The sequence below is a fragment of the Thalia democratica genome, chromosome 2 (genome assembly GCF_965202585.1).
Source record: "Thalia democratica chromosome 2, ktThaDemo2.hap1.1, whole genome shotgun sequence".
In the NCBI taxonomy this organism is placed as follows: Eukaryota; Metazoa; Chordata; class Thaliacea; order Salpida; family Salpidae; genus Thalia; species Thalia democratica.
The window spans coordinates 92,223,095-92,250,785 of record NC_139166.1 but is presented as its reverse complement, the minus strand read 5'-3'; the positions used below and the strand labels follow the sequence as shown (position 1 = coordinate 92,250,785).

Sequence of the window (27,691 nt, the reverse complement as noted above, 5' to 3'; positions counted from 1 at the left end):
TTCACAGAAAATTTAGAGGTCAGAGTTAAACCCTTCAGAAAAACAATTAATAAAACTTCTCATACTTTGAAAAATTTTTAATTATTATCAGTAAAGTCCTTTGCAGACAGAAAGTTCTTGTACAAGTTTAATACTCGCTTTAGGGAATCCCCCAAATTTGCAACTCCCACAAACTCCACCAGTGACGGGTACAAGTCGAATATTGCCGCCAAAATTTTCCCGCCACTTTTCTTGCTGTTGGTGATGTTACGCATGAGTTGCTGCACGGATTGTAGCGCGAAAAGAACGTCCCTGGTTTGGTTCTCGCTCACGGGAAAACCCCCTTGTGAGGAAGTTTTTCTGCAGATCGAAGCGTGCTCCGTGATGGAAGTTCTGTGGAGAATAAGCTAAAATATAGGATAGCAATATTAAAACTGTAAGTACTACTATTTCTTAATACTACTATCTATTTAATACTAAAAAGATAAAAAACTAAATAGAATATGCTTATTTTTTGAAAAACTGATTTTAAAAGAAAATATTAATTTTAGATTTGATATTAATAAAATATAGGATACTAGGGTAAAATTTTGAACAAAATTAACCAGAACAGCATTTTAACAAACTTTTGCATGGTAACACACAATGTAATTTTAAATTTTGTCAAGCAGAAAACTAATTAATGTGCACACTCTAGTTATTATTCTAAATAAAAATAATACCTGCATCTTTGCAATAAACTTAAGACATTTGATTCGTCCAAAACATCCATTTCACCATTTTCTTGTTTACCTATATTTTTTAGTCAGTTATTCGATAAATTCTAAACGCTTACCCACTTTTATTTCTCAATTTAACTTAACTTTTATTAATTAGGTAGGAAGCTAATTAATTTACCAAAACTAAGTGTCTAAAATATTTAGATTATTTTAATTTTATTCATTTACATTAAACGTAGCTGATTTGAAAAAAAAAATCAATTTTACTTAGTTTTAGTACTTTAAATTCTTGAAGTTTATATTAGCTAGTTTGTATTATACAACTATCCATTATGGACTACAAAAACTTTAAAGAAAACAATATTCTTTTTAAATAAAATTTCAACAAACAAGTTACCATTAGGAAGAACTGAGAATTGGAACAGTGCTTCAAAACATTCTTTTGATAACTTCTCTCTACTTTTACTATTGACACTTATACTGTCCATATCATTGTTACTTCTTGTTAGTGATCCCTTGTTTAATACTGCTACTACCTATGAAAAAATTAATATAAAAAACTTAAAAAATACTATGTTATGTTATTTTTAAGTCAGAAAAATTTAATAAGCAGAATGTTAGATTGACAGCTATAGCTTATTATTTACATAATCAACAACCGAAATACAAGATAAGACTCACTGATTCACTAAGGACATACGGGGGTAACACCTTTTTCACAATAAAGTCTTACTTTATTGAGTTTTAATAAAGCTACAAGTTGCTTTTTTCAGATTTTTAAAACTTCAAAATAATTTTTGATATATAGCCGGTAAAAATCGGAGACTACAATAAGTTCCTTGTTGGAGGTGCAAACTAAAACAGCAAATAACAAGAGATCACTTAAAATTTATCATCTCTTACATTTTTTGAGAAAACTATCTCTAACTTTTATAATATGTTCCTGGCAATATTTGAAAAATTCTGTCGAGTCAGAAGTTAAAAAAAAAAAAATTTAATAAAAATTTTATGACAAAAAAACAAAAAATACGGTTTATTTTTTTCTTAATTTTTTTCTATAATTATTTTTTTCAGTAAAAAAAATTATGACAGATTTTTTTAATATTCCAAGGAACATTTACTATATTTACATTTAATATATTTATGAAAGATTAAGGTATTTCTCTCAAAAAACGTAGGAGAAGATTGATTTTTAGTGATTTGCCGTTTTAGTTTGCGCCTCCCATAAGGAACCTACTGTTGCCTCCGACTTTGACCTGCTATATCTCAAAATATATTTTGAATTTTTAAAATCAGTAAAATTCATCTTGTAGCTTAATTAAAACTCTGTGATATATAATCAAATTGTGAAAAAAGTGATTTACCTTCCCCTATGCCCTTAAACCTTGGAATTTTTAAATACTAATGACTACAGTACTTAGCAAACAATCTTTGAGGTATAAAATTTCACTTCTAAAAATAACAGAATATCCATCACTACTCTAGTTAAACTCCTTTAAATTACTTGCTCTTACACTTGAACTTTCTCATCTGAGATAATTATATTTTTATAACCTACGCACACAAAGAAGAGTTTTATGAGATCTATAAGTATTTATTTTCACTGATTCCTGTTTAAACGTTTTTTAATCAATTTTTTACAAAACAAATAAATAAATTAGGCTATCTTAAATTTATATTGAGATTTAGAAAATAAACTGCTAGAGAGCTTCAGATTTAAGGAGCCTTTATATTGTTAAAAAAAAGTTATACTATGTTTATTGCCTTAAAATTGTTTCTCGATTACGCGATGATCACAAGCAAAATAGACTAGAAGGTAGCAATGGATAAACACTTTATATAGTTTTAGCTTGATAATTGGGTGATTAGGTAATTAATTCATTAAGTGAATATAAATAATTTCCAGTTAAGCTAATCACCATCAACATAAAACACAACAATAACAAAAAACACTTTTCAATTTATCACGAAGTCTTAATGAAAAATTTGGTTTCATATTTTTTTAAATATATATTGAAAATTATATATAACATCTCACTTTATCCAAAAATTTCCTTGGAAAACAGCCACTATGAGGCAGTATCTGTCCCCTTATCATTTCAACCAGGTGAACGTCCAACTTCTCGAGATTGCATGCATCCTCCTGATCATGTGACTTCATGTCACGTGGTTCGTTGTTGTGGGGAGGGAAGAGAAAATCTTCCATGCATGACGCAAGTTCGTCCCATAAGTTGTCGAATATGTTTTGTTGAGAGTGTTGTCTCACTACTGGTAATCTAAATATATAAATAATAATAAAATAATAATTCAACAAACGGTCGAACTATTATTAATATTTATTTGCGATTGTTAACGGTCTACTGGTTTGTTTAGTTTTAAAAATTAATTCAGAAATTTCCTTAAATTAATTCTATTATACTCAAAGTTTAATTGAATAAATGTTTATAAACTTCTTAATTATCATTTAGTATTTTCTTACCTAGAAAAGATAACATTTGTATATTGCTAGGGGGAAATATATAATTAATGTTAGTCAATATTCAAATTAACAACCATATTCAGTTTACTTTTAAACTATTTTTTAATCATCCTCTGGTACAAATCTATACAGTTGCAATTTATAAACTCAAACCAATGACCTAAAATCAAAGTACTAACATCACCAAACCACTGTTATTTTAAGAATAATTGAAATATGTAATTTAAAATAGTAATATTCAATACAAACCCGACGTGCATGACTTTGAGGAAAGATTTGGCGGCAAGTTGCCACGTGTTAGTGGAGGTGTTTTCCCCGAATTGAAACTGAAGTATCGAACGCAGGGACTGAACTATCATTTTGAACACGTGATTTGATACTACTTGCTTGTGACAAGATGTTATTTGGAACAAGTGAACTGCGGCCTGTAACAGAAGATATATTTTTGATTCATTGAACTTAATAATCTTTTAAGTTTTTAGTCAAACTAGCACAACGGTATATGATATATTCTATCCTCAAAAAAGTAAATCATGAAATCTCTGTAATACATTCTAAAAAATAAATAAGACTGTAATCTTATTGCATTCATAATTATTAATTGAGGTCGTAATCCATCTTAATTTTAGTAAGAACACTAAAATTTGATAGCTTAACTGTCAAATTTATTAAACAAACTTATTTTAATATTAAAATAATCAAGTGAGTAAAACAATATACATATTTATAACCTACATACAGTATTCTGCAAGGTTGTTGATAGACATATATTTCATACATAAACAATATAATCAGTAAATAAAACATACCTGCATACAATACTCAGCAAGATTGATCCGATTCACGCAAACGTACTTCATTCCCTCCATTGCTTTCATATCGCCGTAAGGTGGCGCTCGTGTGGCGAAACTTGTTACAATCAGCAAAAATTCGAAAACAGCAGGGTACAAGTCTTGCTGCGATTTGTGCACCTTAAATAATTGTTTTTGAGTTTTAAAATACGAGACTAATTTTATTTTGAATAAAACACTGCTTTGTTTTTAGTTAAGGATTTTATTATTTTTAAAAATAAGTAAGTAGAAATTATAATATAAACATAATTATAAATAACCTTAAACTTACTGATGTGCACATAGTTAATTAAAAGTATATAGATTTTGATTTAATATAAAATAACAAAAAACCTCAACATTAAATATTAGTAATAGATAATTACCTTATCAATACAAGTACAAACTGCTGACTGTAGAGGGGTTAATACTGATTTTGATGAAGGTAATATGAATGCTGTCATGTCCGATTTCACCTGTGAAGAAATTTGTTTTCTAAACATGCACTAATAATAATTACTATTACTTAGTAATATTATTACTAATAATAAAATTTAGTATTAAACTACATACCTTAATGTTTGATTTCTTATCTGTTTTCTACTGTGAGAAAAACTTAAAGCTGGTAAGATAAACAAGAACATCACTAAATTTAATTTTTGACATCATACAATATAGCAATGTATTTTAGCTAATGTTTTAATGTCAATTAAAAAGGTCCACAATAAAAAGTTTTCTATGTACCAATACTTTTTGTTGTTCATTGACTTAAAAAGTATATATCTTATAAAGTTAGTCGTTTTGATTAATTTTGAAGTCACATAATACAAATCAAACGTACAGGTATACACAACACCCCGTGAAGTATTTGCGATAAATGTTTGAAATCGTCACTAGTGAATCCACTTTTGAATTGAGTTGATTCATCATTATTATAGTTGTTGTGTAATTTTGTATAAATTGATGGAAACAACTTGATGAATGAGGTCAAGTAGGATTGGGTCAGCATCTCATCAGGGTGAGATTGACCTAATAATAATATTGAAAGTTTACAAAAACATGTTTATAATAGTATTTTCATACTTCATCATTCACATAAAACCGTAGCTAAAGTAAAAAAATGGAAATTTTTAACGCTACTATAATTAAAACCACAGTGGAAAAGCAAGTTCTTAAATATAAAAGTTTATGATATGACTGGTATCCAAGTATAAGTTAAAAAAAAATTAATCAAAAAAATAGGTTAACAAAACTATCATTTTCTAGAAAATAAATAAATGGTGCTCAATTAGTGTACTTAGTGTAGCCTGCAAATAGTGTTGTTGTTAAATTTTGTGAAAGTCAAGTGTCAATTGCTACTTGACACCTATTTACAGCCCACTTTATAAGTATTTATAATCCTTTGATAGTTTATGTTTTAAAATAACTACTGCATTTTTTTCAACAACTTAAAAATGTTTAACAACCGACTATCATATTTAAGTACCATTTAACTACAAGACAAACAAATTTTTTCATTATAAACTTTATTAAAACTTAAGCGCTTTCGGAATGTCCAAATTCCCTTATCAAAATGCTAAACACTCTCTAGTTAAACTAACACAAAATAAATTGAGTGAATTAAGTACCATTTAACTACAAGACAAACAAATTTTTTCATTATAAACTTTATTAAAACTTAAGCGCTTTCGGAATGTCCAAATTCCCTTATCAAAATACTAAACACTCTCTAGTTAAACTAAGACAAAATAAATTGAGTGAAATTATATCATTTGTAAAAAACACAACTAATTAAAACGACAAGTAATTAACAAAAATGGATTTTTATAAACAATTAAAACAAAATGGATTATTTAAACACATTAATAGTTACTCTTGATCCTTTATCAGGACCAAGCTGATTATTCAAATTTGGCTGGAATTTTTTAATAAGTAGAGCTTCAGAAGATAATAATTCATTATACGAAGTGCACGTTTTAATAACCTTGAAACAATTATAAATATTTTTACAATTAGTACAAAATACACAATTTTCAATATGTTTAAACACCGCACTGTTGGTTGGGGTCACATGTTCTTTAATTCTGACGAAAAGTTGTCTTTCTGTCTCACCAATGTACTGGTTGTTCAGATCTCCTGGACACATAAATTTATAGACAAGACAACTTTGATACAAGCTACTTATTGAATCTTTTAGGAAGAAATATTTCCCTACTTTTTCTGATCTATAAGTAATGCGTACTTTTACCCCGATGCTTTCAAATACTGCTTTTATGTTCTTGGCGAATTTCTCTGACGTCTTTTTAACATATGGTATTGTAAAGAACTGTTTCTTATCATCTTTATTTTCAATTAATTCTGTCTCAAAGGTGTCTTTCTTTTGTATTTGTTCATCGATAAACTTGGCCGGAAATGCGTTTTTCATCAAAAGCTCTTTTACCTTTTGCCACTCGTTATTTTGTAAATCTTCTGTAACGAGATTTTTGATTCTGTTATTCAGGTTTTAAGAAAGACACCTTTGAGACAGAATTAATTGAAAATAAAGATGATAAGAAACAGTTCTTTACAATACCATATGTTAAAAAGACGTCAGAGAAATTCGCCAAGAACATAAAAGCAGTATTTGAAAGCATCGGGGTAAAAGTACGCATTACTTATAGATCAGAAAAAGTAGGGAAATATTTCTCCCTAAAAGATTCAATAAGTAGCTTGTATCAAAGTTGTCTTGTCTATAAATTTATGTGTCCAGGAGATCTGAACAACCAGTACATTGGTGAGACAGAAAGACAACTTTTCGTCAGAATTAAAGAACATGTGACTCCAACCAACAGTGCGGTGTTTAAACATATTGAAAATTGTGTATTCTGTACTAATTGTAAAAATATTTATAATTGTTTCAAAGTTATTAAAACGTGCACTTCGTATAATGAATTATTATCTTCAGAAGCTCTTTTAATTAAAAAATTCCAGCCAAATTTGAATAATCAGCTTGGTCCTGATAAAGGATCAAGAGTAACTATTAATGTATTTAAATAATCCATTTTGTCTTAATTGTTTATAAAAATCCATTTTTGTTAATTACTTGTCGTTTTAATTAGTTGTGTTTTTTACAAATGATATAATTTCACTCAATTTATTTTGTGTTAGTTTAACTAGAGAGTGTTTAGCATTTTGATAAGGGAATTTGGACATTCCGAAAGCGCTTAAGTTTTAATAAAGTTTATAATGAAAAAATTTGTTTGTCTTGTAGTTAAATGGTACTTAATTACATTAAAAGGTCTAAATATATCTGAACTATCATATTTACTTGCTTTATTTATTGCAAATAATCAACATTAAGATATTTTAGTTAGTCATTTATTTTTAAATTTAAACCTGGGGGCAGCAGTATTGTTATTTCAATTTCAATACTGCACCAACATCACAAAGTTTTTATTTAATTAAATTTATTTTAATACTTTATTATATACCTGGCGGAGGGGGAATTGTAATTTTTATTCCAATATTGCACCAACACCTCCATACTTTTCTCCATAACAACGGGAACTCTGCGTCTGTAAATAAATATATGGTATAGAGATATAGAATAAAAAACTCAACTAAAGTTGTAAATTTAATAATTTAAGCTCTAAGATTAGGGGAAAAGTGTAAGTCTTTAAAATATTTGAAAGTTCAAAAATTCCATTATATTAAATAAATATTATACAATAACATAATAATGTACAAAATAATAACATTAATAACAAAAGTATAGTCAACAAACTCACCATCACAACTATTTTCAACTTGAGGGTTCAACAGTTCCTCGAAGCTACCGATTGCTGCTTTTGACATCTCAGTACTGCTGCTAGTGGCGGCTGTTTGCACGCAGTCAAGCATCTTTTCCCACGCTTTCTCTTTTCCCGCCATTTTCAGTATCACGGAGTGCTTGGTGTGGAAAACCCGCGAAATTCCCGCCAATGTGAGAACTGAGGTTTCCTTTGAAATTATAATCATTTTGTTACCATATTTTTTGTATGGAAAAACATATTATGTAGGTGATAACATAAGTATATAAAATATCAGGTCAGTAACTAAATGTAAAACTGGTAAATTTAAACGGCGTTTAAAACTTATTAATTATTTAAACTTGAAAAAATTAAAGTTATATGGTTTCGGATACAACAAATATTTTTTTAAACTGTATCTTTACTTATATACCTGCCATTGTTTTTCTTCAGTATCTCTACTGTGATGTACCATTATTTGTTTCTGTTCGCTTTTTTCAGTACTGGCTGAATTACATGCTTTTTGTACACCATCCATAAGCGGGAATAAAACCTTTGAAAATAATATACTTACAGAAAATTTTGTGAAAAATCACCATCGAAATAAAATAATGATTTTGTAAAACTTTAGACTTCAAGATCCTCAGATACAACTAAGCTAATTTAACAGTATATAGAAAGGACAAGTTTTTTATAATAGAAAAAATATTATTAGGTTTTGACCAAATTCCAAAAAAGACTTTACTAGTCAGCATAAAAAAACATTTTAAAACATAATACAAACCTTCCAAATAATTTCACTTAAGGTTTCGGGTTTGATGTCCGACCACCAATGAGCGGACAATGTGCTGAATAATGTCTGACCCATGGACTTCCTGACTGCGGGTCGCTTGTCCATGCAAACCCGACCCATCTTCGTGAACAAGTACATCCACAACTCATCGCGGGTAAAGTTTTTCTGTTGATAATTTATTTCAATGGTTGTAAACTTATTGCGTTTTCATTTATATTATTTATTTCATCTTTGTGAAAAAAATAAAAATACATAAGTTGTTCTGCCAATGTTTATTCAACTGCTTAAAAATTTATTAGTTAACAATATTTTTTCATTATTTTTTATATGTTTAATTTTCGTGAACAAGTAAATCCACAACGCGGGTTAAATAATTCTGTTAATATATTAACTATACAGTAATATTTATTTCAATTTTTTATATCACTTATTTTTTTATTGTCTATCCCAAAGATACACCCATAATTCATCTTGTGATAGATTTTTCTGCTAGGGATATGTTTATTTATAAACTTTTAAGCTAACTTTATATTTATATTTATTATATATTATATATTTTATTAACTATTTCTATTCACTGTGTTACTTTTTATCTTTTTTGAACAAGTACATTCACAAATCATCTCGTGATAATTTTTTCTGTTAAGAATATGATTTTTTATTTATAAACTTAAAAGATTACTGAATATTTATTTTTATTACACTTTTTATAAACTTTATATACACTGTATTACTTTTTATCTTTTTTTGTTGTCCCACTTTGAATAAGTACATCCATAGTTGGTCTTGTGATAAACTGATAAATATCTAGTAGTTTATAATGTTAAAATGATTTTTTGTTGCTATTTTTTATTTGTTTGGCCTATCTTTGTGGACTAATTTATCCATAACTGATGACGCGCTAAGTTGCTGTGCTAAGTATACGAAAATTCTATTTTTGTTATTTGAATATGCTGTTACTTTATCCACAAATGGGCGAGTGTTAAGCGGGAGTTTATCCGTATAGGTTTTGATTGTGTTATAACTAAGCTACCTACTATCACAAAATAAGTATGCTTGATTTTTTTCTAATTAAAGTAGTAAACCTAAGTGATTATAAGTTTGTTGATGGTTTGTTAATTTATGCAGATGGAATATTTAAGAAAAAAATATATTTATCAATGTATATAGGTTTAATAAAATATATTTATAAGTACGCTCACAATATTTCCAATTACAAACATAATAAATATTAACAAATAAAAACAAACTTAGTAAACTTAACCGAAAATCTAATGAAAACATTTGCGGACGTTAAGCTTTCTAAGCTCCTTTTTTAATAACTTTAATAAACAATTCATTCTTGAAATTAGTGCTATTTTTTCTACTAATGTACTTTCGTTTAGCTGCATTCTTACAGCCTTCAAATTCCACAAATTCTGCTACCCATGCTGCACAAGAGATTGGTTACTAAGCTTAATAATGCTTCACTTAATATACAAAACTTTTATTAAAGAGTTTGCGATTTCTACCGATTACGTCATAGAATGAGAGATGTACGCATTCAAATCAAGTCATTATTATTAGTGGTTTACAGAATACCGAGATGGGTAACTTTTGCGCAAAGGGTCACTTTGCAACTGCCGCTTAGGTACGCACTGCTAATTAGGCACGCAGCTTGTAGCCGAAAAATGCGGTGCTCAAAATGCAATTTCTTTATTTACTTGGAAATAAATAAAAAAAAATTGTAATACAAAAGTAGTATATACTAAAATAAACTATAGTGTACAAAACTTAGATACATTAAAACTAAAGGTACTAGAAAACAAAGAACTTACTAATCGTATATAAATTCAATATTTAAACTAACATTACCAACATATAAATAAAACATTTCATAAACGTAAATAACGAACAGTGAAACTTAAATTTGCATGCTAAGTAATACATGTGGTAAAAGATATATATAGTATACAAAATTTATACCTACGAAAATTATTAACAGTAAAATTTAACATTTACATACTTGATGATTGAAATATAAAAATCAAAAACGTATAAAAACCTAAACTAAAATTAAAACAAACAAAATAATGAACAGTGCAATTTAAATTTACATGATTGAACACAAATGTAAAAATCACATTACAACGCGATATTAAGAACAGTAATTAACAATTCAATTTACATTTCCATACTCCATGATTGAAACATAAATGTAAAAATCACATTAAAACCGCGATATTAACAAAAAAATAATGAACAGTACAATTTAAATCGTACCCCATGAGATATACATAAAATGATATAACATTTATATACAGTAACCTGCCGCCTAAGTAAGTAATTTCAACACAAACATGCACACCTATGAAACTTTGGTCATTACCTACAATCATCAAAAGCATTTTACAAAAACATTTAAAGCCACTAAAGTTTTAAAATGACTACAAAAGCAAAATCACCTAAAACAAAAATTTTCATCATCAAACATATTTGTCACTAGTGGTCTTTAATATTTAATTAATATTTGTTTGTATAAATGTAAGTATATTTATAATTATATAAGTATTCAGTCCAGATTTTTTCAATCTATCTTGGATTACCTTGTACCTTTAACATTTGCATAGTAAATATAATTAGTTACCTATTTAAAATTATAAAAAATTATGAAAGACTTGAATGTCCCTAATTAAATTTTGTTGATTCAAAAAAGATAGTTTAGGGTAGAACAATTTTACTCCTGCTTTCTTAATATTTAACAACTTTTGTATTTTAACCGGTTTTCTTCGTAGAAAACACAAAATTAAAGAATAAAATGGTGCGGTGCTCATAGATGCTGTGGTTTTTACCATACGATACAGATAGTAATTTATTTAAGAAAAAGTGCTTGGAAAATAAAAAGTATTTTTTACTTATTTCATTTACGCATTTATTATGGTTACCACAATCTCAAGTCTATTGGGCTAAATATTAATTGCACTGTTCATTACTATTATCTATATATGAGAATTTGTAAGTATTTTTATTCTAGTTTTTAATCATAGCGTGTGCAAAATTAGATTCCACTGCTCGTAATTTTGGTCAAATAAATAAACTGTAGTATGTTGTTTTAAATATTAAATTTGATACACAATTTCTCAGGTCTTAACTTGTTATCCTGTTTCGTTTGTTTTAATCAACCAAATATAATACACAGTTTATTTCTTAATATAGTAGTTTTGTATTACTTCATTTGGGAATTTTTATTTTTATAGTAAAAAATTGTATTTTGTACACAGCGTTTTTGGTCTAAAAAGTGCGTACCATGCCGACAGGGCGTACTTAGGAGGCAGGTTACTGAAATCATTATCAACCACAAATAGTCACACATAAAGCAGCTTTTTTAATACAAAAAGTTTATTTCAGCTTCTATTCCTAAAAATAAAATGTTTTATTTGTAAATAACTACAACCGTAACATATAGGAAATTATGTTTTAACACTTGAAAATTTTTAGCTGCATTCTTACAGCTTTCAAATTACATACCTATCATATTAATTGCATCAAAAATTGGTTCATTTTGATGGTCAACGTTTTGTTTCATATACAAAGTTTTTATTCAAGTGTTTGCGATTTCGTACTAATTACGTCATAGAAAAAGAGAGTAGAAATCATTTTTCTCTCTAGTAGTAAATCAATAAGTGATTATCAATTTTAACAGTTTGTTTATTTGTGTCGATAGAATATTGATTACAATTTGTATGTATCTAATATAAATAAATATCATTAGACGTTTTTATAAGTACTCCCAAATAGTTCTGATAATTAGAAACTTAGTAAGTAAAAATATTTGCCAGGAATATTTACTTCTATCAAACTATTCTTATAGGTTTTAATATATTAATTATATATTTATTGTCTTAACTAAAAAATTTTGCTCAATTTACTGAAATGTAAAGAGCTTCTTTAAATAGAAGTGTGCAAACTAAACATTTCATTTACGACCCGGTTTTGGTGACAAAAAAAATTGCGACCTGTTATTGTAAAATAAAATAGTAAACTGCTTACTATTTTAAGAAAATTACTATTTTATTTTACTTGAAGAGATCGTAATTTTTATGTCACTGAAACCGGTTCATAAATGAAATATTTAATTTGCACACCTCTATTTAATATAAAAGTTATAATATTATATTAAATAAGTGAATTTGATTATTAAAAAAAAAAAAAAACTCGATATTAAAACATAAAACAAATAATATGAAAAATAGTGTACTGATCTCGCAATAAATAACAGATCATGTGATGAGCTTATGCTTATCGAAAAAATAATAAAGTGTTGCATAATTGAAGACTAAATAAAAACTACTTACACTAAAACATAAAAAACTTATGCGGATTCTGTAAACTTGACAAAAACCACGGTATCTGCAGACAGTTAACTTATTTAGCTTTCTTCACCAAATGTAATAAATCTTATGATAAACATTTAAAAACTTAGATTTAATAACTATATTAATAATCCTTTATTTTAGCTGTGTTTTAACAGCTTTCAAATTGCATAAGTTTTGCAAAGGTTGCACGGAAAGTTGGCTTAATGATACAAACAACGCGATGATTAAATTATAAAACTTTATTGAAGCGTTTGCAATTTCATACTGAATACGTCATAGAACGAGAGATTGACGTATTATCTAGAGATTAATATTTGTGTTATACAGAATATCAAGATTAGTCACAAAGGACCACTTTTGCGCACTGCCAGTTAGGTATGCACTACCGCTTGGGTATGCACCTTATAGCCGAAAAACGCTGTGCTTAAAATGCAATTTCTTTATTTACTTGGAAAATAAAAAAATAGAAGTAGTAGTAAAAAAATAGTACATTTTAAAATAAATTATACTGCATTAAACATAGATACATTGAAACTAGGTACTAGAAAAAAAAAAATTACAAATCGTATATAAATACAACATTTCCTAAACGAAAATTCCGAACAGTGAAATTTAAATTTGCATGCTCAATAATACATGCGGTAAAAGATATATATAGTATACAAAATTTATACAAACAAAAATTATTGACAGTAAAATTATTATTTACATACTTGATGATTGAAACAAAAATATCAAAAGAGTATAAAAATCTAAACTTAAATTTAGACAAACAAAACAATAAACAGTCAATTTTCATACCCCATGATTGAAACATAAATTTTAAGGTTATATTTAAAAGCGATATTAACAAAAATAATTAACAGTGCAATTACCATTTCCATGATTGAACACAAATGTAAAAATCATCTTAAAAAGCGCGATATCAATGAACATGTATTACTCTCAACGTTTAACATTCTTAGGTACGCACTCCCGGTTGGGTACGCAACTTTACGCTGTGTTTATAGTGCGTACTTAAGCAAAAGGTTACTTTGTAGTGTGTATAGCATATGTATATTTATAACTGTATAATAAAAATAAAACTATATTTATTAAGGGGGCCACTAGATTTTGAGAAAAATTTTCCAGGTTTTCTGAACTTTTTCCAGGTTTTCTGAACTTTTTCCAGGTTTTTGAAAGTTCACGTTTTCGGGTCCATTTTTAGTTTAAAATTAAGTTTAACGTAAAAAACTGTGTCAAATTGTATAAGAATATTCAAAAGCTACTGTAAAACAACTGTAAATTTGTCTTGTAAAAAAGAAATAAATAATAAAAAAAGTTTTTAATTATATGATAGATGTTTTGTGTCAAATCGAAATTTTCTTACTTATCACATAAAAACTGTTTAAAATTCCAGGTTTTCCTGGTTTTTTAACGATTTTTGTTCAAACTCAATTTGTTTTTATTAATTTTCCAAATTCCAGGATTTTCCAGGATTCCAGGTTTTTGGGCAAACCTTTAAATTCAACTGAATCGATCTTCACTCACATTTTTTTAAATGAAAAAGCGATAATTGATTGATCGTCACAGTAACTTCTTTTTTTTAATCTTCATTTTAAATAAAGTATTTAATTTGTATATGTTTTTATATAACGGTTATTTTTTCTTTTTTATCTCGAATTTAAGCTTTTTAATTCACATAAGATCAGATTCCAGGTTTTTTTAAACCGTGTTTATAAGATGTTGTTTAATGAAACAGGTACTATTTCAAGCCATTATGTTCAAACTTGATGCACTTTTTAATTAAATTACAATTTTTTTTAGCATTGCTTCACAATAAAGTTATATGTAAGTTCGAAAAATGTAATTACATTTAAAATCTAATTAACATTTTGTTGCTGAAAAACTTGTTAATATATTTTAGTTGCTGTATTCCGACAGCTTTCAAATTGCACTATTTCTGCAGCGAATGTACAGAGGATGGTTAAATATTTGTGCAACGTTATTGTTTATATAAGTTGTTTCAATTGATATGTTTGCGGTTTAGCTTCGACTACGTCACTAAAAGAGAGAGAAAATAATAAAATAATAAAAATAAAAAATAGTCTAGTAAATTAATAATACTTAAACTATATCATACCAGTAACCATTTTTAACAAAAAAAATGTTGATTTCTAGAGGGGTGTTTTTGTAGTTGTGTGAAAACGTCATTTTTTATAGACTTTTTCAATAAAAAATTAAGATAGGCTCTTATATAAATGCTTAAAGTATGACTTGTTATGAGTATTTTTAAAATATTTTAAAATTTCTATGAAATTGATGAGAAATAGTAAAATTGATTTAACTTTTACGATTTGAGATTCAATTATGTTAAATTTACGTACAAAAACGTAAAATCCGCGATGTTTTCCTTCCGAATTTTTCCTTTAATTTTAGAAGTTTACTAAATACTATTTTTTATTTTCTTTTTTTCTAAATTTTAGCAAGGAACTTAATTATTTTGTACCTTAAAAAGTTTAAAATATAATAACAGCACATTGGGCAACAAAAAACTAAAAAAACGATTTGGGCTAAAGCTACTAATAGGGTTGCCAAATGTTTTTGGCAAATTTTCTCCAGGTTTTCAAAATTTCCTTCGGGTTTTTTATAAGTACAAATTTTTGGCTCTGTTTTTAGTTTAAAGTTAAATTTAAGGTAAAAACTGTGTTAAATAGTATAAAAACATTGAAAAGATACTGAAAAGCTATTTTAAATGTGTTTTCTAATAAAAATAATTTTTGATGATGACAAAAAACGTATCTAATTGGTAGATTTTTTGTGTCAAATCAAAATTTTTCTATATAACATGTAAAAACTGTTTTCATTCCAAGTTTGTTTTCTAAAATTTCTTAAATTCAAGGTTTCTTCCAGGATTTTTAACCTTAATAGTCAATTGTCAGTTTTTCAAGGTTTCCAAGTTTTTTGGCAACCCTGTATTTAAAAGTCTCTATTCAAAATATAAAATACAAGAACAACTTGTAAAAACAAATACGTACCTGAATAATTACCTATAACTATCAACAGATTAACTTATTATAGACTTGCAAGCAATTGAACCTAGTTTTATGACAAAACAGACAATAAATCTAAACAAAAAATCAAACAAACTTCAACTTTAGGTTCATCTACATCTCCATTCTGATGAACTCCTTTTGCAATTTTGTCTTCATTGTGATGAATGTAATCGCTCAAGCTCCACAACAAACCTGTATATGAATAACATCTTATGATTGAACGTTAAACAATATCTGTTATTTATTTTAACAGCTTATTACTAAGAAAACAATATTTCACTCCTATATTTGCTTATTGGAGATTCTCAGTTGTTGTAAACAAATTTTGTTCAAATAGAATCTATTTCTATTTGAGTAAAATTTGTTTACAACAACTGAGGACCTCTTGTAAGCAAGTATAGGAGTGAAACATTGTTTTGTTAGTAATAAACTGTTAAAATAAATAATAGATAAAAATATTTTAAAAGACATTCAATTTGAGAACTTTAAACTGTTTAATTTAAACAAGTTACAATATCAAACAATGTTAAAATATTTAACAACTAGTATAGAACAATCACAAACCAATAGCAGTGAGACTGATATTGAAATCTTGCGATTGAATTGCATACTGTTCGACGACATCAATACAGCAAGGTATGGCACTGACTGGAAGTGCTAATAAGAAATCTGATATGACCAATTGCACGCTTCTGAATCCTAACCTGTTTAAATAAATAGACAATTTAATAGGTTTTTAGTATTTAAAATTCTTGAACTGATATCACCAATTGTACTGATCTGAATCCTAATCTGTTAGGATCATTTTACATAGACTTGCACATATAATATACAACTACGGTAGGTATATTATACTTAATCTACCTTAAACTAACAAACTTAATTACAAATGATTTATAAATTTTTTTAAATTAGGTTGAATATGTAACAGTAAATTAACCAACCTTACTAATTGTTCAGATTCTATGTTGGTTGCTGATCCTATAATCAATAATACTGTGCTCCAACCTAAACAAATTGATAACGTAATTTATTAAAGTAAATGAAACTAAGTAAATAAAAAATAATTTAGTTTAGGTAGTTATGCTAATTTAAAGGAATAAAAAGAAATGTTTACTAATTCCGGGAAACTAGGTCACCTAACAATAATAACCTTCGCCCAATTTATCACCACAACTTTGTAGAATCTGCAGAACTCCATCTAACTGTTTCACTCTGACATCTTGCTGATCGATAGCACTTAACTCTCTGAAGGGAAGTAGGAACATGTGTAATAATTTGGTGGAAGTTGAAGGGTCGTAATGCTTCATTGCGTTTCTCACTAGTGACACTACTCCCTCTAAAAAGTAAAAAAAACATTGATTATTATAACACTAATTATAAGTTGTTGTACAATGTTTCATTTGGGTTTGTAATAGGGATGAAACTTCATTTAAATTGAATAGAAACAAAAGTTAACCCGTCGCCACTTTTAAAACAAATGATCTATAAAACAAAATTCAAATCTAAGACCCAAATATACATTTATAAGAAATTAACCATAAAATGGGTCAAAATGGCAACCAGTGCAAAATATTCATTGTTCTAAGTATTTCATGTCAGTGCAAATGTTTTAAATAAAATAAATTTTATAAACTATTCTCATACCTGCCCCCCATTCTCTTAATGCAGCATTTGAATGATGGCTGACTTCAAGTAAATGTCCGGTTACCGGTCTCCATAATATCTCTATTCTGTGAAAATATTTTAACATATATAGTTTGTTTTTATACATCAACTACTAATACAGATAACTGTTACACTTCTATTCTACAATTTTTTAATAATTACCATAAAATGTTATCATAGAATATATATATTTATATGTTTAACTAATTAATATGTTTGAATATGTTAACAAATTAAATAAAAATGTGTCATCTAAATAACTCTATTCTGTAATTAAGTTGTTATAATGGGTCTCTAAAACATTTATTTTCTGTTGAAAATTTATAAACTAATACTACACGTGTCCGTCCATAGAATTTCTGTTGTGATGAAAATAACTAAATTAATATTAAAGGTTTAAAAAACTTTCTCAACTGTTAAAATACTACAAAATATTAATCAATAGATAAATTTAATATTAATAAATAGATTTTTTAAGTAAAACAGTTTAACATGTCACCATAATTTTTTTTTTCTGTAAATTAGTATTTTTTTGTTTAACACCTAGTTAAGTAATATTTATTTAAATATCTCGAGGAAATTTTCATTATAAAAATAACTTTTAAATAATTTCAACACTTAAGAAGTGTACGTTTTTGAATGACGACACTGTTGAACATAATTTTCAAATTAAAGAATTTATCACTGTAACTTTTACAAACACTTATACACTAATCATAAAATGTACCTACCAAAGGTATTTTAGATTCCCACAATATAAAAAACAAATTACCTGTCCATGTTAACAAGTCCAGTTTCCAGTAATTTGGCAACTGCAAATAAACTCGGACTTTTTATATTCTGGGCTGCATCCATCGAATCTACGCTTAATGAGCATAATGCTGTAAAAATATTTGTAATATCAGACTAGAAAAATACATAATTAAAATTTGTTTTATAGTCAGTTAAATCACTGTTATAAATAGTCAGCTTCACTTTTCACAGTTAAAAAATTAAAGTTCAAAATTTTTCAAATAAAAGTTCTTATTATAAAAGTTCAAATATTAAAACTTTGTACACTGTATCTACTGCGTATAAATTATGGATTATACACAAAGCATCTATTAAAAATTAAGAAGATATCTCAAGACAACAGTCTCGCCGCTAATGCAGTTTTCAAATTCTTAGCTTGCTTCAACTTCAAAACTAAATTCAGCATAAAATTAATTGTGCTTTTAGCTTAGCTTATAAACTTAGTTTTTGTAAAGTGTTTTACAATAATTTATGTTAGAAGTGTTTTAAGAAAACACTAAATAACACGTTTAATAACTAAATGTGTGTTTAGATGTATGCCAGTTGAAATTGTGTTAACAATATTGAAACATATTATTTCATTTTTAAACTTTGCTTAATTTTTTGTACGTTTTGTATATTGCAAATTTATATAATATAACCGTATATAACCGGGTGTATGTTACTTAATTTTTTCTTTAACTTTAAAGAAAAAAAAATTTTGTATATAATATTTAATTATTTACATATAATAATTACCATTTATAAGGTGGTGTAAAGCTACATCATCTAACTGTTTTGAAGATATGAACAATTTAGATAACATCTCGCTGATTACAGGTAGATCAGATAAAACTGCTGTTGTTAAAACTGGATTATTTTGTGACCCGTTGTTTTCGTTTGACCTGAAAAAAACGAATTTATACTATTTTATCTTAAATTGTTTTTGTGACTATACTAAGTAAAAAAAACTTTATTAATTTGTGATCTGTTATAACATTAATCTTAAAATTAGAGCTTAAAAAACGACTTAGTTGTGTAAACCAGGGGTAGCATGTGATGACGTCTTAGATAAAATGTGATGACGTCTTAGATAAAATGTGATGACGTCTTAGATAAAAGGTGATGACGTCTTAGATAAAATGTGATGACGTCTTAGATAAAATGTGATGACGTCATAAAAGTACGGAGAACCGAAAACTTTTATTTTTACAGTAATTCAATTTTCCCTGCCATCTATAACGTCATCCCTTATACACAATATTCTACTTTATTTATATTTTTATTTTTTAAACTACACAAAAATGTTGGCTTACTTTAATACTAAAAGATTTGATTTACTATCTAATTCACTAACCATCTAAACTTTTGTATAAGAAACAGTTTTTATAATACTAAGCGAAAAATTATAACTTGTTCTTAATAAATTGCGGTCGATAAACAATAAGTTATGGACAAAATTTAAGTTCGCTGTATATAATAAGCATACACCTTCATTTTACTTTTTTTATCAAACGACTAATTTAAATATAAAGTTAGTATAAAACATTTGTTTCTTTTAAACATAAATAAACTTTATTTACCTGTCACTAGGCTTTAAAACACCACCATTGGTAGGCTGAAGTCCTAGTATCCATACCAGATGTTGCAATGTTGATAGTACATATTGCCAGGCAGTGTTTATGTTCTTACCTGTAATTTAAATTTTGAATTAAAAAAACAATTGAACTAGATCTTGTAATGTATATAGTACATATTTCAAAGTCATGTTTATAGTCTAAATCGGAAGTTAACATTCAGACTAGTTTGACATACCAAACTAAAAGCTATCAATTGCAAAATCTTTAAATTATTACAATCAGATTACTAAATAATTTATCAACTTAATATGATCTACAGCGAAATTAAGTATACATTGCATACATTCTTAATTTAAACTACATAAAAAATCAGATAATAATATATTTTATTAACTGACCACGATCAACAGCGAAGTTCAATAGACATTGCATGCATTGTACATTCTTAATTTAAATTATGTTTATTTGAAAGTTAATAAATAATTTATAGCTTACCATGATCAACAGCGAAGTTTAGTAGACATTGCATGCATTGAACGTTCTTAATTTAAATTATGTTTATTTGAAAGTTAATAAATAATTTATAGCTTACCATGATCAACAGCGAAGTTTAGTAGACATTGCATGCATTGAACGTTCTTAGCAGTTAATGAAACAGAACATAAAGCTGGAGGCACGTTGTTGCTGTTACTAGGTAGAGATTGACCTACCACTAATACCTGGACATAAAATTAATATTGTTAATCATTTTCAAATATTTATATGCTAGAATATACAGCTGTAGTACTTTATTAATGTTACTAGGTAACGATTGACCCATTACTAATACCTGTTTTTATTTCATACGATTACTTATTTCAATAACTTTAACTGTTTAAAACATCCTTTCTCAGTAATTAAAATATTTTATTTAAAAATTTGAAATTTTGTTGCTATATACTATCACAGAATTGTACTAATACTAACATATTTTTTTATTAAACAATTAAAACAATAAACTTATCTATTTATAACAGAATTAAATCTAACCTGATCCAAACTGTTAGGTTCTGCTTCCATTTGTTTACTCAAAATAGGAGCACAATTTTGTAATATTGGAAGTACGTAATTAGCTGGTAATGATGATCTGTTAAATATATTTGTACTTATAATCTAGTTTTTAACTAATGGAACTTTAACTTTTTAAGTTGTTGTGTTATACACATTTGCAATTTTTGAAAAACTGGTAGGTACAGAGGAATTGTGTATGAAAATATAATAATAATAAGTATAAAAATGATAATTTTACTTTGACTTTAACACTACTTACTTATAACTTGTTTTTAATTTTACTTGCAATCATGTATTATAATTTGAACTAAATTTAAATAACTTATTACCTGCACAAAATAACAATGAAAGCATCTCTAGCTTGTGATTGGTTCAATTTACCGCAAGTAGCAGCCAATAACGATACGGCATTCAGTAAGTTATCAATGCACGTCTCGTCTCTGCAAAAATTAGTAGAATAGTATTAACAATAACATTATTTTCATTAGAATGCAACTAAATATTTTCATTTGAAAGTAATAAGAGTGTATAAAATAAATTATTGAACAGGTAAAAACTGCAGTTATTTATATTCGAAAGCATCCAGTAGTAAACGATATAAAAAAATATTTAAAAAGAAAATCTTTATACTCTAGTAGACTGTGTTTAAAATTATGAAATATATGATTAGAGTTCAACTGAATATTTTCATTTAAAAGTAATAAGATACTATTTAACAGATTATATTTGGCAAAAACTGCAGTTATAATCAAAAGCATTCAGTAATAAACGATATAAAAATAATTTATATACTGAATAAAAAAAAATATTTTATTAAACTTTAGTTGATTGTGTTCGAAATTAATAAAATATATGATTTATAAACAAACTTTTTCATATCAACATTAATTGCATATAGCTCTACCTGCAAGCATTAAGTAGTAAAGTGAGACACGAATACAAAGACTCCCATGAAGACGAGATCATCTGTTTGAGACACTCAGTGTCTTTTGATTTAATTTCAGTGTCTTCTGACTTCTCTTCTTTGTCTTTTGAGTCTTCAACAGAATCTGAAAGTGGTTAGTATAAACTATGTGTATAAAACATTACCTTCAAAAGTAGTCATAACTCTAATAAAATCACACAATGACACATATGCTATAGCTAACATATAGTATAAATATATATATTTATTTATTTATAATATATACAAATAAGTACCTTCATCAAATGTAGTCATAACCCTTATAACATCTAACAAAAAAAATAAGCCTTTGCTAGCATACAACAACAAATTATATTTAATAACTAATAGTAAAGTACCTTCAAAAGTAGTCATCACCCTTACTACATCCAATAATGAAACGTAAGCCATAGCAAGCATATACCCATCAGGAGCTACAGGTGGTTCAGATTTTTCCATCATATCAAAGTATATATATCTGAAAAAAAACTATATTTAGTTCTCTAATTAGTTTTTAATTTCAGTTTTAGTGGGTAATAAAAAACGATATGATAGCATTTGTAAACAGCACATACTTACTTTAATAACAAAATCTTAAAAGAAACACCAAAGTTAGTCTTATTTTGTAACTAAATTTTCTTTAGTGGAAAAGACTCACAGGGTGTCTTTAAAATAACATTGAAAAGGTAATGGCTAAAATATTACAAATAAAAATAATCACCTTATACAACTTGATGTTGGTGAAAACATCGGTGGAAGTGGGAAATTAACACCGTGTTGATGGAAGTGAAAGTGTACCTGATGCTGATTGGTCGATTGATTTGATAATGGGGAAGTCCCGTCACCCGCGGACCCCATCAAATAGTTGTTTGGGTGAAGGAACAGGTTTGATATGAAGTTGCATAAAGATGATACCAAGTTCTTGAATATACGTGTGCTGTGTGGCTGTTAGAATAATAATGATTTAAATTTAATTTAATGCTTATAAATAAGCAACTATGTCAATTACTTATATACCTTCAATAAAACTAATATTAGAATGTAAGCTAAATTAAAAAAGTACACATATAATATGTTCCTAGCAGGGTTTCTTTAGGTGGGCAATAATTTTTTGGGGGCTATCTTGACCGTCAGGGGTTAACAGCTAGTAAAGGAGCGAAAAATTAAACGGGTAATTAACTAGTATTGAAGGCAATAAACTTTAATTTCTGCTAAGGGGGAAAATATGAAAATTCTCATGGTCTTGGTCATACTAAAGTGTACACTAGGAAACAATTAATTTAAGTACAAAGTTATTCTTACAAACCTTTAGATTTAAATATGCAAGTTTTGAATTATGTTTTGTTAAAAATGACTAACAAGTCAAAAAAAAAGTATGTAGATTAAATAATAAATAAACAAAGCATAAGAACATCTTACCTGCATATCATAAGCAACACAGAAACTTTTTAAAAGTTTCTGTTGTGAACACAATTGACTCAAAAGCTCGATAGCAAGCACACACTGCCAAGTTGGTTTGCTACTTTCCAGGAATTTCACCAACAATGAAAGAAATATCTCACTCTCAGTTACTAGTTCCTGGTAATATTTCTTCAATAGAAGGCGGACTAATCTGTGATGGAAAATTAGTTTGTTATGATAGCTTCTTTGATAACTAACCTTATCAAGAACTTGAAAAAAGATTGCTAAGATTTCCTTTACTTGTTGGGATAAGACAAGAAAATTAAGAATAATTTCATATCAAAAATTTAACATTATCAATGAGTTTATTATCCTTATTTAATTATGTCACAAAAAATTAAATTAAAATATTTATATAAATGCTATTTAAAATAATAATAAAATAATAAAAAACCTCAATAATCTCATTCATAGCACAAACAGTGGTTTATTGTCCTATTAGGATAAATATATATATATATACATATATAAAATATACAGATAACAATAATAATATAAATACCTTAACAACCGCATACTCAAAGCGAACACGGGTTTATTATCCTTGTTAGGTGAAGTCCCTGATGGAGTAGGGGGAGCCCCTTGTCTGTTCTGAATGTTGGGAGAAAATAATCTTATGATGAGTGCACAAACCCGGTCTTTTAATAAGAACTTTAATTCACGATGCTTCTTGAATACCTGGTAGGACAAATAGGTGGTTAAATAAATTATGCTTGATAATAAATGCACAACCATAAATCAATTAAAAAGTTGCTAAACAGTGAAGGCTAATAAAAAATTATAATAAAATTACACTGTATATTATGAACATTGTTCAGTTTTTTTTTATTTTATAAGTTGTTTTAACATTAAGTTTTTTCTTCAAAAACGTTTAACATTTTTTAATTTTTAATTATCAATAGAAAATTTGAAGTACTATTAAACATTAGGAATACTAATGCATATATTAATAGTACAAATGCAGTTTATTCTCAACTAGTATTTTTTCATTCAGAAAGTATTAAACAAAATATATACATTAATATTTTTACTAGTACATATTTTAACAGTATGTCCTGTTCCAAGCTGGAATTTACGAAAATTACTTATAAGTGTACTAACTTTTTCATATTCAACAAGTATGTTTTCAATTAACTCTAGTCCGAAACTGATTGTCATTTCTCTGATTCCAATCAACCATCTTGGCTGGTCAGCTATCACTAATTGGCATAAATCCTTTAAAAGTATTTTAAAATTGGTAAGAATTAACAAAATTTTAATAAAGTTGTACTATGACATACTAATTGGCATAAATCTTTAAAATAGTATGCCTCATTTAGTAAAAGAAAACAATAAATAAACGAATGGTCATTAAAATGTATGTAAGGCACAATTGAATAGTATTTAACACTTATCATACATTTTTTAAGCACAAGTAAATAAATCTAACTTTAAAAAACTGGATTAATTTTGGTTACTTAAATTTTCTATGAGACTTTACAATCAAGAGCAGATATTACTTAAAAAATAGTTTAAAAAATTTTGTTTTTTAGAAAAAAATTGTACTTAAAATATTATAAAAATCTATAAATTTTAACCCGAAATATATATTTACAATATAATAATTCATACTAAGTAAATAACTTGAAACAAATTGTGTTTACTAATACAATTTAATAATTTATAACTATTTTTTACTTGAAACAGATTGTAGGCATCTTCTTCTTGAGGAGTCAAACCAGCTGGTGGTACAAATTTTGAAGAACCTTTGAATAAAAATGAATTATGTATTGAAAAGATTTTTTTTTATTTATAATTATAATATATTTAAAAGCTTAAAACAACTATGCTACATATAATTTACTTTAGTCCAATAACCTGTTTTGGGAGTTATTTAATATAGTAGATAATAAGTTTAAAAAAACATATATATTTAAAGGTAGTTAGTACCTTAGTTTTAAAACTTAACTACTTTGTTTGTATAGTACTTTAGCAAAATGTTACCTGTCTTGGGAGTTAATCCTTCAAGTTTTCTTTCTTCTTCATTTATGTTTAATTCTTCATTTGTAATTTGGTCTTCTTCGGCTAACCTGGCAAATACTAATCCGACTACCTGTTACAATTAAAATTGAAGTGATAAGTACAAATTTGTAAAAATTGCAAAAGATCAGTAAATGTAAAAGAATTCAAATAAAATATTTAAGTATTTAAAGTGACTGTTTTGCAGATAGGGAAAAATGAATATTATGCAAAATTTAACACAAGTATTTTTTGAATTATGAATATTATAGTTTAATTATATGTTAGTTCATGTATAAGATATTATATGGTAAAGTTGTTTTCAAAACAAAAGCATTCAAAAATTTTAGATATTTATACAATAACACATATGTGCTTAACTGAAATACATTAAATAACGTGATTGTAAAAAAATTCAAAAAATTAACTAGTAAGTAGTAACAATAAGTAGATTAAATTTTTAAATGTGCATTTTAAAATATATGTAAAACAGTTACTCCTGTTAGTATTTAATAACACACCTGTGTAATAGTAGCTTTTGCAGTGTTGTTTACTTCATTGCTTTTTGTAAAATGCAATCTGAAGCACAGCACAATAGCTTTAGCCAGGTGGTTGCCACCCAAGTTGCATGATTTTGAAGTTACCAGCTTGGTAACTGTTTGTAGGAGTCTCAAATGAAGTTCCTCCATACCTGTGTCATTGCACAATGATTTATAAACAATAGTTTTAATGAAAATAGTTTAATTAAACATAATAAATTTGTGTACATATATATTCATTTATTAGCTTTTTTTTTTAATTTTTTTTTTTTTTTTTAAAGTTATGAAAGGTAATTAAATTATAAGTAATAGTTTTAATAGAACTTGTTCTGCTGTAAAATAAAAACTTTTTTTACATATGTACTTTTTTATGAATAAATAATAATTCTTTTTATAATTTTGGATGTTTACTTACTATAGTGTCTGGCTACCAATTTATTTAACAAGCTAAAACTACTAAACTTTTTTAGGCCAGGTTTTTGAGAAAAATATAAAAAGTTATGAAACAGACTAGTTTTAAAACATCGTTATACAAACATGAAAAACTTTTTTTTCAAAGTAAATAACTTGATCAAATAAAAGTTTTGAATCAACCAATGATCTTCAATTTACCAACCATTGACTTAGTTGTTTTAATAATGCAGTTTTAGAAACTTGAAAGTCTGTGCTTAAACAAATAATTTCATTATACTTATATATATATATATGCAGTACTGTAACTGACCTTGTTCAAATATGCCACACAGTGTGGTGACAACGTTCTCGGCAGCCACCTTATCGCAAACCTCGTTCAGAACAATCTTCTGTATGGCGTTCAAGCACAGTTGGACCACATTCACCATTTTCGTGTCGCAGCCCATTATGAAGGGGTGTAAGATGCCTTTGCAGGATCTGCATAAATTATTAAATGAAAAAAAACATTATATAAATTAGAACTATTTGACTTTATTTTATCATTGGTTTTAAGTGCGGTTTAAAATAACTCCATCACAGCAATAGATACTGAAGTTATTTTTGAATCAAAATATTAATAAAACAATATTGTAAGTTATAAGCAACATTTTTTTATTTAAATAATACTAATAAAGAGTATATAATTATAATGTTTACCATCTAAGTAAAGGAATAAAATCTTGCTGTAATTGATTATCTTGTAATGAAGTTCTTATTATCAGCATTTTAACATATAATTAAAAATTTCAACATATATATCAAATAATATTTACCTTCTTAACAATGGTATGACATCCTGTTGTGTTTGGTTATCTTGTAATGAAGTTCTTATTATCATAATTGCTGATTCTGCCGCCTGTAGGACCGGTGGATACTTCTTCTTTGTTTCGCTCGAGAGAAGACGGAGGTCACCTTGAAAAAATAATAAACTTAAATAAAACACAAACATATTTTTTTAACTATACAGCACTAACAAAAAGTAAATTTCTTTTTTTTAACAAAAATGTACCAACATAATATGTTATTATTTAAGATTAATAAAAGTAATAAAAATGAATTTATCAAGTAAAAAAGTGAAAGTTTTTTTTATACTCAACTTCAAATACTTTATCATAAAGTTAATGCTAAATTAACAATCAGTTTCAATATTTTTCACAGCCTTTATTTAACGTTTATGCAATATAAGCTTATCACTTAAAATGTTTAAAATAATCAGTATTTTTACCTTGAAGGTCCTCAACCAAACGCTTCTCTCTTGACATTATTTTTAA

The 27,691-nt window shown here is 26.8% G+C and overlaps 1 protein-coding gene across 1 annotated transcript; it reads right to left on the bottom strand.

The window, feature by feature from the left end:
- Window positions 1–68: 68 nt before the first annotated feature.
- Window positions 69–27,691, bottom strand: LOC145830120 (protein MON2 homolog). Its single transcript, XM_082938006.1, has 35 exons — window positions 27,646–27,691; window positions 27,194–27,332; window positions 26,692–26,858; window positions 25,950–26,119; window positions 25,414–25,522; window positions 25,108–25,175; window positions 24,532–24,645; window positions 23,933–24,108; window positions 23,389–23,581; window positions 22,691–22,914; window positions 22,329–22,447; window positions 21,931–22,075; window positions 21,356–21,466; window positions 21,006–21,102; window positions 20,569–20,695; window positions 19,980–20,088; window positions 19,156–19,301; window positions 18,398–18,506; window positions 17,605–17,690; window positions 17,111–17,296; window positions 16,902–16,965; window positions 16,522–16,661; window positions 16,052–16,149; window positions 8,559–8,732; window positions 8,208–8,327; window positions 7,775–7,985; window positions 7,478–7,561; window positions 4,849–5,036; window positions 4,394–4,483; window positions 3,987–4,148; window positions 3,427–3,602; window positions 2,737–2,974; window positions 1,096–1,234; window positions 702–771; window positions 69–372 (listed from the first exon to the last, which is right to left on the bottom strand). The coding sequence occupies exons 1-35, from the start codon at window positions 27,680–27,682 to the stop codon at window positions 78–80; spliced, it is 4,881 nt and encodes a 1,626-aa protein (XP_082794132.1). The 5' UTR covers window positions 27,683–27,691; the 3' UTR covers window positions 69–77.

Coding starts and splice junctions, on each gene's coding strand:
- LOC145830120 (XM_082938006.1), bottom strand. CDS start 27,682: ATGTCAAGAGAGAAGCGTTTGGTTGAGGACCTTCAAG. Junction 21,467..21,930: donor TTACTACTTAATGCTTGCAG/GTAGAGCTATAT, acceptor TAATTTTTGCAG/AGACGAGACGTGCATTGATA. Junction 16,662..16,901: donor GAATCTGAACAATTAGTAAG/GTTGGTTAATTT, acceptor TTATTTAAACAG/GTTAGGATTCAGAAGCGTGC.